The sequence below is a fragment of the Corvus brachyrhynchos genome, unplaced genomic scaffold (assembly GCF_000691975.1).
Source record: "Corvus brachyrhynchos isolate BGI_N302 unplaced genomic scaffold, ASM69197v1 scaffold21, whole genome shotgun sequence".
NCBI classification, from domain to species: Eukaryota; Metazoa; Chordata; class Aves; order Passeriformes; family Corvidae; genus Corvus; species Corvus brachyrhynchos.
This window is the reverse complement of record NW_008236924.1, coordinates 3,831,849-3,843,762: the sequence shown is the minus strand read 5'-3', so window position 1 is coordinate 3,843,762 and position 11,914 is coordinate 3,831,849. Positions and strand designations below refer to the sequence as shown.

The following is an 11,914-nucleotide window of genomic DNA, read 5'->3' as shown; positions in this document are numbered from 1 at the left end:
TGATTCCAAAGGAATTTCAGTGAAGGAAAACACACAATTTTATATTTTTATAATTATAATTTTATAATTTCTGTTTTTATTGTAGATCTTGCTGTTGCTCAAAGACGGGTGAGTAGTAGATCTTCTTTGTCATTTAGTCTTGATTTCTAAGTCTAGATGAATAATTCATACTCATATTCCAAGGAAGGCTTGAGGGAAATAAAAAAGGATGAATAACAAAGAAGTGCCCCTAAGTGCACCTCTTTTCCCCAACATAAGAAAATACCTTTGTCAGAGAGAGATAATTTAGCACGGTGATGATTAAAAAGACAGCGATTAATAATGTAGAGTGCGAGTCAGCACGGCACAGAGTGCCAGCAGAAAATCTATATGACTTTTGAATATCTGCCTAAATATCTTCCCTGTCTTGATTCCCCAAGGAATGATCATTTTTGCCTGTAATTCTTGCCAAAAGTACTTTAAGCCTTAACAGCAGAGAGGTGCTTTCGTATGCTGTAAGAAACACAACATGTTTTTTCTCCACCATGGAAAAGCCATAGAGATTCCTCAGAGCAGCCTCCCAGGGCAGCAAAAACATGATTAGGGCAAGAACACCCTTCTCTCTGTTTGGAGACATTCCGAGTCCTCTTTCCCAGGCCTCCTGCGGCGCATACCTGGTGTCTGGAAAAACCATGAGCATCGCCTGTCCCCGCAACTACGACCCGGTCTGTGGCACCAACGGCCGCACCTACCCCAACGAGTGCTCCCTCTGCAAGGACTTCCTGTGAGTAGAAGGTCCCCTGATCACCACAGTGCCAGTTCAAGCAGCAGGCAGAAGCCCTTGGGGTTGTGACTAATCATGGGGCGGACTAGATTTTTCTTAAGTTTCTGTCTTCCCTAATGCCCGGGATTTTCTGTGTCAAAGCTCCAGAATCTGATTAATTACTGGGGTTTTACGGGTGGAGAGACTTAATGATTGAGATGACTACATGGCATGAAAAGATTAATCCTTGCTTTCCTTCTCCCTCTCTCCCTCTAGCCGCAACCGTGCTCTTGACAAGAAACACGACGGAAGATGCGTTAGGGTACGGTCAGAGATCGGTTCTTTCTGCTGATCTGAGCAGTGGTAGGGGATAGCCAGACACAAACCTTGCCTAGGATTCGTTCTGTACTGAACCCACATAATTGCTAACTCTCAGAAGTGGAGTGAAAATGAAGAATTTCAGATTTGCAGGAATTTAATTTGCATTTTGTTTGAACTGCTAAAATCAGCGAGTTTTAAAATGCAAAATATCTTCTGTATAACACCAGGCTTTAGAATGGAAACTTTTGATTTCAAGAGTGTTTCGTTCAGTGTTATGAAAACACTTCTCTTTAGATTTAGACTTAGAGGCTTGTTGCAGCTAAGAAATTCCCAGAAGAAGTTTGGATTTCAACAAAATTATAATTTTGTAACAGAAAACACTGATTCTATCAGAATGCTCATCATGAAGTTAAGTTAAAGTTAGTATCAATATATGGAGCTACCATGAAGTGGCAAATAATGTCTATTTTTAGTTTAGAGTAAAGAAACACTCTGACTGTGCGATTTCACATAATACAACAACTTCCATTTCAATACACTCAGAGTAATTGCAGGAGCAGTGAGCCGAGTGTGAACTCCATTTTTGAAAGGTGCTGGCACCTCACAGCAGAAGTTGCTGCTGCATAAGGTATTTTAGGCAAAGATCCTTCACGGTGGCATTCAGGGGGAAAATCCCCAAGATGACAGGGATGAAGCCCACCTCAGGACAGATGTTGATGCTGTACCCACAGGCAGGATTTATCTGTTCTCCCCCAAACCCACCACGCTGTGGCTGGAAGCCCCTTTCATCTTGCAGCTCTGGGAAGAGGGGGAGATGTCACTTGCACCACACTCCATTACATAGGGCTGATGCAAAGGGGAGCAGAGATTCAAATGCTGCTCTGTGGCTGTTTCAGGTCGACTGTACTGGTTTCCTGAAGCCTGGCAGTGGTTACAATATCCCCTGCACCATGGAGTACTCCCCCATCTGCGGCACCAACGGCATCACCTACAGGAACAAGTGCCAGTTCTGTAATGCTGTGGCGTAAGTGAAGGGCCTGGGTGAGGGGAGGCTTTCTGGATCAGTATTGCTCCTTTTGGTATTTGGAGCATAACGGGGCAGTTTGGCTCACGAAGCAGCTGCACTGTGCTCATTCATTCTCATTTTCCCCCCAAAGGAGCGGCCTGGAAGTGGACCTGCAGAACTACGGACAGTGCTACACACAGGTAAAGCCAGAGATCTGCACTCTTAACTGCTGTTACATTTTGCAACACAAGTTCATGACTAAATAATAGAAACGCCTGCACTGTCCTGGTGCATTTGGCCTGGAAATAGGACTTGAGGAAAATAGTTGTGCCAGGGTCAACGAGTATGGAACAAAATCCATGGCTCATGTATCTGGTCCCCTCTCTGACCTGGGAACAGCAGGCAGAGGATGCTGAGACCTTCATTTGCTGTGAAGCTGAATGAGCAAGGGATGCAACATCATTGATGCAGGAGCACTATTAGCAGCAGTGATTCCCTAGGTGGGAGAACTTAGTGCACTGGGGCTTGTGACCACCCCCTTTCTGTCTACTTGCCTTTGCTTGCATGGCAATTTCACTACTTATAATAAAATTCATTAGATTTTTTTTTGCCTCTGCCATCTCCCTACTTCAGGCTGTTCCAGGCAAGCACATTCTCTGAGTCTGCAGAATTGCTGGAACAACAGCGCCCTGCTCCCGAAAAGTGCTTTTGTGCTTTGCCATATCACAAATATTAAATAAACATAAAGCACTTACGTAGGAAACTACAGGGAAGAAAAGCTTTAAACCCTATTTTTGCTCCGTTAGCAAACGATTGACTGCAACCAGCAGAAGGGCAGCAACCTCATCTGCACCTCCGAGTACAACCCCATCTGCGGCTCCGACGGCAGAACTTACGGAAACAAGTGCCAGTTCTGCAACGCTGTCTCGTAAGTACAGAGCTCACTGTGTGGCCATGAGACCAGAGGAGCTGGAGCTCACATGCAGCTGTGGCAACTGGTGTGGAAGCCCAGAGCTCCTGTTAGCTCCCATCCCTACCCCATGTTCCTCTCCCCAAAGCTCACTCCTCTGCCACCCCCCAGGCGCTGCAGATCTTAAGCCTGAGTGAGTCTTCTCCTCCTCCCCTTGCAATTAAAAGCAGATCCCCGCTTGCAGGCTCATAGCATTGCTGACTGCCTCCCTGTCAGGGTGATTGAAAGTGTGACCGTAGGAGGTGTCCAAAATTATGGGGTTTGTCCCAAATCTCTTCAATGTATGAAAGCGTGTCACTCAGGGAATCTGAAAAGAGGTGGAACATTAAGTGGAGTACTTTATGGCTTGGAGAGCACAAGGGCACTTGGCTTATTTGGGTGAAGTTAGGCTATAAAAATGAGATCCATGTCTCTAATTTTGGTCTCCCTCTCTCTCTTCAGACGCAACGCTGGAGCTCTGTTCTTCAGGCACCTGGGTGAATGCTAAGCGCTGGAGCTGGACCCTTCAACATGGCATTTCCCTCACAAATTCTTCAATCAAACATGCTCTTCCTTGCTCCCTCAATTGTTATGCATCAGTCTCTGCTTTGATTGATCAATAAATTAAATGCAGCCACAATCTTTGTCATGGAATGGTTTTTGATTTTGGTTTTGTTTTCCAGGCAGGGGTAATGGTCTTCAGGCTTTTGGATACTTATTTGTCAGGCAGGAGAAGTGGTGAAATAAACCACAATGAAGAGAAAAACACCAGCCCAAGCCCTCACGAGAGAATGTCATTCTGTAGCCAACCATCAGAAAATGCTATAAAATAGTGCAACTGTCCTAATTTTGAAGTCTTGCAGAGTGTAAATGGATTTGTCTTTGTCACAGGACTGGAACTTGGAGGAACTGGACCTTTTAGGGACCTTGGCCTAGGGAAGTGTGAAGGGTGGCTCTGATCATCCCTAGCTGGTCACACCTGGGCAAGGGGAAGGTCTGGTGGTGCGTTATAAAAAGGAGGCTTATGGCAAAGGGAGGAGGTATCTCATAGGGAAGAAAATTAGGAACTGCTGCTTCCTTGAAGGGTGTGTCCATCGAGACTGTGCCCATCAGCAGAAAATTGCAGCAAGCTATGCAAGGCTGTAATGAGCCTAATGAGAACCTGAGGAGAAATTAGACTGGGCTCAGGCTTTCAGCTTCTTGGGGAAGAGATCTGAAAAGCTGTACTGGGGGTATTTGAGGCAGAAGTAAGGCAGAGAACCCTTCAGGAAAAGGCCTTGGGTTTTCTAACTCCAGGAAAGAAGGGCCGGAAGATATTCTGGCAGGTCAAACATGCTTCCTATCTTAGGAAAAAAGGTGTGAAGATAACATCTTTGTGGGAGCCTGAAGCATGCACTGCAGGAACAATGACATATATGACTGCTCATGATGATGTGCCATCTTTTTGGGTGAGTCAAGGAGTTAATATGCAAACAGCACAAGCAAAAAAAGTCCTAAATGCCATGGCTCACACACTCCCTTCCTCATCCTTTCTCCACCTCCCATTCTCTTGTTATGTAAAAGAACACCTGCTGCTAAGGCTGATATTTAGGACAAAATCCTGTGACTTTCAAGACACTTCTTTTGGTCTTGTTTCCTGAAGTAGATAATTTCTTGACCAAGGATTTTATAGGTGCTTCCCACCAGAAGATAAGAGGCTTGTCTTTCCCCAGCACAGAGAGCGGTGCTTTGTCATAGGAAGAGGGATGAAAATCCTTATTTTCAGGGTTTTTTTTTGGTGCTAGTACAGGTAATATAAATCACATCATACCTTTGTGCCTGCTCCTAAGAAAAGACAAATTGGAGTGTCATGAGAGTCCTCACTAGTTACCTGCTTGTGTGACTGAAAAAATAGTTATGGAACAGTAAAAGTAGCCAGTGAATGTGTTTGGCTATAATTTCTTGTTGGACAAGAGTTTTATAGAGTGGCCACAGACTAGTGGAGTTCTGGCCATAGCAGAAAATTGTCTTTGATGGCAAGGTCTTCTGGTGAGCCTCCTCTGCAGCAGTAGCTCATGCCTGAGGAGCTCAGAAGGCTTTGGAAAAGCCCAAAGAAGAGCTGCTCACCTGCAGCAAAATGGGGGGCAAATGGTGATTATGCGGCTGTGTCCCAGCTGCCTCATAAGTCTCTAGCAAGGACTCTTAGAAGATGGAAAGGTTTGTAGCATTTAAGTCTAAAGATGGCCCAGCACAGGTTAAGACTCTGCCCAGCCACCCCTTAGGCTGCACAACAACGTCCAGGTGCCCTTCTTCTACCAGGGGGATGGAATTCTCCCACCTTTGCCACCAAGTCGACTGTTCAGGTGTCATAAAGAAGTGCAAATGGGCAATAACAATAATCACCTGGTTGGTAATTTAGCCTTGCCCTCTGCTCAGCCCGTAAGGGGTTGCTCCCTGCCTGGTGTTTGGTGAGGCTGGAGCCAGCCAGTTGAGCTGCAGGAACCGAAACGTTGGGGCAGATAAGGGACTGAGGCATCGAGGCTGTGGTCGTGAGCGGTGACGTCTGAAACCAGAAAAGGCAAACAAGGAGTGCTGCGAGTGGCAGAACTGAGCGTGGCTGGGAACGGCGCTGTGGCTGACGGGTTTGATAACTAAATTACATGAGAGGCTGCGTCGTGAGATCACCCTTAATAGACAGCCCAGGATTCGCCTGTCAGTCATGGTTTCTCTGCCACTGTGTGGATTTTAAGATGTCTGGCAAGCTGCAAACTGAAATGCTTCCCCAGATGTAGAGCACCCGTAGCGTTGCTCTGCTGCAGGAACTCTCTCCCTTGTTGGCTGGGGATGCTGGTAGAATCTTTTCTCTGTTGCTAGAAAAATGTATAAAAATGTGATGGTTATTTTAATTTTTTTTTTTCCACTCCTGTGTAAAATTTGGCTGGAACTAGTTGTGTATTCCAAATTCACTGGGAGAACTAAAACCCAGATATATCTACACACATTCCTCTCTTAAGCCTTGTCTCCTTAGGAAAACATACTAAAATTCAAGCTTATTCTTGTCTGGAGAGGTGTTTGGCGAATGGTGCAGCTGAACACAAATCCTTGCACAGCCTCAGCTGGAAATAGAGCTTGGATCTGCCAATTTCCCATCAAATTCCCTTCACTGCCACTTGCGGCGGGAGCAGAGCCCTAACATATGTTTGTGAATGTGAAGAACTGGGAAAACATTGACAGCTAGAGTTTAAATAGTTCAGGGAGGAGACTCAGCAGTCCTATCTGGGACTGTGCACACAGCGGAGAGAGCATGTCACAGCCCAGCGCTTCTCCACCCCAACTCCACAAATTTAGAACCATCCTCAAAAATAGCCAGGGAACAACGTTTAATTGGTTTCACAGACAACACATTCTCATGCTGGGATTTATTTCGTAACGTCTAGTGAGTGTCATCACGCTGCACTCAGAGCCTCAGTGCTGGCATTCAGAGAGGACCCAGAGAATGAAAATTACCAGCTTCCCTGATGAATCACTGCTTTGAAAATTCAGCCTTGTGAGAATCCTGTGACTATTTAAAAAAAAAAAAAAATTAATTATATTACAAGCATGTCTATCACTCATATAATTATCCCTTTCTAGGTTTGATGTGGACAGGGCAGCATTCCTTAAAGCACCATAAACCGGCCAAGACCAATAATGGCTTTAGAAATCAAGTGGAGAAGTTCTCACAATTAAGGTGGGGAATGAGGACAGCTACGGCCAGGCACATAAATACACAGAAGGGCAGCTCTGTGTGCACTCTGTGGGCTCTGGGACTGAGACAACACCTCCTGCTTCGACCTTGGCTTGGACTAAAGAGCTCCTTGCAGCATGAGGGCTACAGGTGCCTTAGTGCTTCTCAGCCTCCTGCTGCTCTCTTTCTTCCTGGGTAAGTGATCTTTTCCCTAGCCTAGAAAAGAAAAACAAACTCCAAAACCTCTCCTGACAACAGATTTTGGAGAGTCTTGATCACCGGCTGACAGGCTTGAAGATAAAGCTGAGCAGGTAGAAAATATCTGCAGGACTTGCTCACTCATGTGACATATTTCCGCTCCTCGTGTGCCTCTGCAGTGGATAAAGCAGTGGAGGTGTCACTGGGAGACAGAGCGAGCAAATTTTGAGCATTTCTTCAGCAAATATACAAAAGCAGAGTGTAATTAGGAATTTTTGGTACAAATGTTCACTGGAGAGTTGTGCTGAACCAGTTAGAGAAGAAACTCACTCACCTCCGGGTCATCTGCTCTTGTTTTGATCCTGAGCATCTTGGTATTTGGTGTTTTCCTTGGAGATGTGGAGACATAATTAGATGAAAGTTTCAGCTTTCGTTGATGTTGCAGAGAAAAGCTTGAAAATTAAATTCAAATGTCCTCAAGGAGTCAGAACAAAGAGGGCAAATTAAAAGGATCCAGCAACTGTTCATCTGGAGATTTACACATCTCTGTGATGATGTGGGGAAGCTGAGTGGTGATTTTTGAACCTATAGAGCATGTCAGTGTTATCACTTGCTTGAGTCCAGCTGACCCAGCTCTGCAAGGTGTGTGGCAACAATTATTGAAGAATATGTGGAACAAGAATTATTTATACTTGTTTTTCTGTGAACAATTTGAATAAAGAAGTCACTTGAGAAAATGGCAAGCTGTGCACGGAGAAGAGGTGAATTGCTTTGTACACATTATTCATTATGAAATATTCATCTGTCTCTAATTGAGTCTTAATTGGGACTGGGTTCCATCAGAAGGCTGATGCTTCCTTCCAAGGCCAGGCAGAATAGCAGCAAACTCTGTGATCTCCTTCAAAATAAACAGTTGTCAAGAGGCGTCATCACAAATTCTCTGTAGCTGCATGTAATATTTATAAAAAATATTTAATGAGCTGTTTTGTAAATAATATGCAGATAGCCATACCAGTACCTTCATCATTAAGGCAGCCTAGCCAAACCTGAGGACAGGATAAATGTGCCAGCACCAGGAAAACACACCAAAGGACAACAGAAATAGCAAAAGAAGTAGGAAGGGTTGATGGATGAGGATTGAGCTGACTGAGGGTTGGGTGGGATTTCCACTGGGGAGGGATGAGTGTGGGACAAGGTCCTTCCACCTCCTGCCCAGAGCCACCTGAGCAGAACCACGGCTGGCAGTGACCCCGCTGACCAGCAGGTGCAGCCTCACAAGTGCTGCGTGTTTGTCCCACACTGCTGTGACCCAGATTCTGCAAATCTGCATTCAACCCACCCTGGAGTGCCAGGCTCCCCCTTAGAGACGTGACAGGGTCGCCCCGTTTCACAGCTCTGACTCAACCTACACGCCTGCCTGCTGGCTTTGCCGGGAAGAAACATGAAGAGCACGGACTGGTTCGCTCCAAGCCCAGAGCCTGTGGCTACAGAGGGGATTTTTGTGCTGGTTCTGACTGGCGCTGTCTGTTCTGCTCTCTATCACCCCATGACGTCTCTTTGTATCTCACCCGGGCTGAGCCTGTCCTGGGTGGGTCTCTGGGCTGTGCTGAGCATGGGTGTGAACTCAAGCATGGGATCTCCTTCTCTGTGGTCCACTCCTGTCAGCAGCACCAGCCACTTCCATTGTTCAGAGGTGCAGGAGCCTAAATGCCTTAAAAGCCAATATAGGTTTAAAATCTCTGGGAGCACGGTTCCACATCCGATATGGCAGCTTTCTTCCCCGGGAGTGGCTGCCTTCCAGCAGATTGGGTTATGTGTCTGAGGTGTAGTTAGCAGCTGAATGAATGATTACATGGTATTTTAGTAGCATTTTTCAAAATAGGAAAATACTGAAAAGCAATTCAGATAAAGTATTTCCTGCCCCCTCTTCCCCTGCGAGGGGTGACGGAGTAGGAAAAATTTAGAGTATGTTTCAGTGTGGTTTGCATAAAGGATTTGTGAATGTAGCTCAGACTTTATCAGAAAGTAATGCTGACGTGTAAAATCTGTCTGGTTTTTATTTGTTTTTTTGTTTTAGTTCCAGATGTAGCAGGTCAAGAGATCGAAGAGGTTAGTGCTGCTGTTTCTGCTTGCTGAATCTGCATTTAATAGAATCATGGAACCATTACTGTTGGAAAAGACCTCCAAGATCATCAAGTCCGACCTTTGACTGATCACCACCTTGTCAACTAAACCATAGCACTGAGTGCCACATCCAGTCATGGCACTTCACTTTGGAGGAATGTTTTTATAACCAAAATCTTGGTGCTGGGTAAAGAGTTTTTAATGTCTGCTGGGAGCAGGTGGGTCCTTCCAAGGATTCCCAGTGCTGGGGAGTTCACTGCTACCTGGGGGTTGTTATGTGTGGCCACGTTAGCAAGTAGAGCAGGGAAACAGATTTTTGGTTAAGCAAATGCTTCCCGTGGTTAGGTCTGGGGTGCTTGCTCAAGGGGTGTTTATGTGCTGCACCACTTTTGACTCAGCTTCACTTGTCCAATCTTCTCATAAAGCAAATGTGTTATTGAGTGTTCTATTCCCCCAAATTTAGTTCATCACTGGGACTTGTAGAGCGACAAAATACATGTACACTTCCTGGGCATCATTTTTCATTCTCCAGGGAATTCCCCTATGGTTTTCCCCTCCTTCCTCTGGGAAAGCTGGAGCTCAGCAAGCGCCATGCTGAGTGCAGGGTTTCGCAACACGCTTGAAGTCATGCAGCAGGGAGGTAGCTCAGCTCCAAGTGCCTGACAGAGCATCAGTGCTGACTCTTCTCGTGCATGCCTAGGCTAATCCACTCCTGTTGTTGGGAGATCAGGACTTCTCCCAGGTGACTACAATTTCCCTCCTCAAACACGGGGCCAAAATTCCCCTGAAACGCTGCTTCTGCTCATTTTTGAGAGGGCTTTTTCTGTCAGAAAATAGGCAGTGTCAGCACTTGTTGGAAGAAGCATTACATTAATGACCTTGTGTCCAATCTGGAAAGTGAAACAAAGAATATGGGGATCCTGAAAAGTTGGGTTTTTTTTATTATTCCTTGTGCAGATTTGTAGAGAGTTCGTAAACAGAAGCGTGTACTGCACGAGGGAGTCCAACCCTCACTGCGGCACGGATGGCGTCACGTACGGGAACAAGTGTGCCTTCTGCAAGGCCGTGCTGTAAGTGACACAGGGGATTGAAATAGCAAGGTTTGCCTTCATTTTCACGGATCTAATGATGTTCTTCATGGAGGGTAGGCCCTGTATCCAGGGCTGTTTGGGCAAGCCTCTGAACCGTGCCAAGCGGAATGCTCCCTCCTTGGGGCAGAGCTGTGTGACTACGAGTTAATTTTAACTCTTTTCTGGGCGTTGCAGGCTGCTGGTTGCCATGCTGAGAGGCAGCACAGGGCCTGGGAGGCAAGTGCATCCTGCCTGTACCTTCCTCACACACTAAATTGATGCACAATTCCCACTGTGTGCCACAGGCTGCAGCTCTCACTGCCCACACTCCTGGGTACTGAGAAGTGCCTGGAGGAATGTGGGAGCTGAGCCATGCCAAGTTATTCCTGAAAAGTCTGAATGAGCTTTGTGGAACAAGACACAAGATCTCAGAGGAAGAACAGGATGTCTCTCCTTTCCCTGAGCTCTGTCACCTTTTAAAGGAGATGCAATAGGAGCCATCCCTGATGGGTGAAATGTGCTTGCAAAACATTTTTGCCTTAGCAATCCTTACATTTAGCGTGCAGCCAAGGCTGCCTTATCCTAGGGGGAATCAGAGAAGAATGAGGAGAAGAGAAAATGGTTGGAGGTTCCATGTGAGGTACCAGGGACGTACACCGGCATGAGTCAGGCCCGTTGGGATGGATGGGCTCTGTCCCACACTGCTGTGTCTGTCATTTGCTGCTTGGTCTAAGTCTGTCTCCCTCCTCTTACAGGAGAAGTGGAGGGAAAATAAGATTGAAGCACCTGGGGAAATGCTGAGTCCTCCCTGTGACCGAGCAGCAGGAGCTGAGCTGCCGTCGGCAGCGGCCACGGACACGGGAGCAGCCCGTCCTCCCTCTGCTGTCTCTGCTCAATAAAATAAAACTCAGCACGATTCCTTGGCTGGATTCTTTTTTCTGTAATACCCAGAAAAACGCTTTGATCCAGCCGTGCTGGAGCCTGATGCATGGCTTTGCTCTCCTGTGCTGTTGCATCACCTTCCTCCTGGGAAGAAAGGCGATTCCCACGGCTCCTGTGGGCTGTGTCCTCCCATCCCTACCAGTCACAGCTCCTCTGTCCCATCCTGCCTGGCAAATTGGCACATGCTGGGCAGCCAAAAACTGCTCCTGCTCGTGGGCTCCTGCCTGACTCTGCCCATCCCAGGGGGTGGGTGACAGCGGGAGCCTCGGTTCCCTTCCCAACCTCCATAGCCGTGTTCCTTCTCTCTCAGGGGTTATTGTGGGAGGGTGACGGGAGAGCTGATGAACAGCGTGACTGCAGATGCCTCATCTCCTTTGGAAAGCAGAGACAAGCAAGCTGAGGGTAGGGAATATTGCTCCATTTAAGCCTGCACCCAGAAGATGGCAGGTGGAGGCTGGTTTTAGGCAGAAGCTGCAAGGCTTTTTCCTTCTTCTCTCTAAGAGAACGCTTTGTCTTGAAAACTGTGAACTCACCAGCATTAGTTTCCTGCTGCCAAGTGGCTTCTCATGCTAATAAAATTATATTTAGAAGAGTGCCAGATTGTATAAATTGTCAATAATTAAAAAAAAAAAAAATCATGGGAGCAGAAGAGCTGTGGGCTTACTCTCCCCTTCTCTAGGATAAATTCTCTCTGAATCATACACAGACCTCGATTTCCCAGGCACACACGTTTGCATTTATTTACAATTTTTAATACACATAGGCTTTATTCCTTTCTTCACTTTTCACACTGCTGCCTTCTCTCTTCTTCACTCTGGTTGACAAATCCATCTTTGTGCAAACACAAGAAAAGTAA

At 46.4% G+C, this 11,914-nt stretch overlaps 2 protein-coding genes across 2 annotated transcripts in view; both read left to right on the top strand.

Annotated features, from left to right (window-relative positions):
• The window catches only part of LOC103611444 (ovomucoid-like), a 4,308-nt gene extending 657 nt beyond the window's left edge, over positions 1–3,651 (top strand). Inside the window, exons 2-8 of the mRNA XM_017728067.1 lie at positions 86–108; positions 636–763; positions 1,019–1,064; positions 1,960–2,087; positions 2,221–2,269; positions 2,876–2,997; positions 3,481–3,651. Coding sequence (XP_017583556.1) covers positions 86–108; positions 636–763; positions 1,019–1,064; positions 1,960–2,087; positions 2,221–2,269; positions 2,876–2,997; positions 3,481–3,526 — 542 coding nt within the window. The 3' untranslated portion in view covers positions 3,527–3,651. The remainder of the gene's footprint in view (positions 1–85; positions 109–635; positions 764–1,018; positions 1,065–1,959; positions 2,088–2,220; positions 2,270–2,875; positions 2,998–3,480) is intronic.
• A 3,128-nt stretch (positions 3,652–6,779) lies between these two features.
• Positions 6,780–11,032, top strand: LOC103611443 (serine protease inhibitor Kazal-type 6). Its single transcript, XM_008628966.2, has 4 exons — positions 6,780–6,919; positions 9,000–9,031; positions 10,004–10,116; positions 10,872–11,032. Exons 1-4 carry the CDS (start codon positions 6,862–6,864, stop codon positions 10,915–10,917), a joined length of 249 nt encoding a protein of 82 aa, XP_008627188.1. The 5' UTR covers positions 6,780–6,861; the 3' UTR covers positions 10,918–11,032.
• The last annotated feature ends 882 nt before the right edge of the window (positions 11,033–11,914 follow it).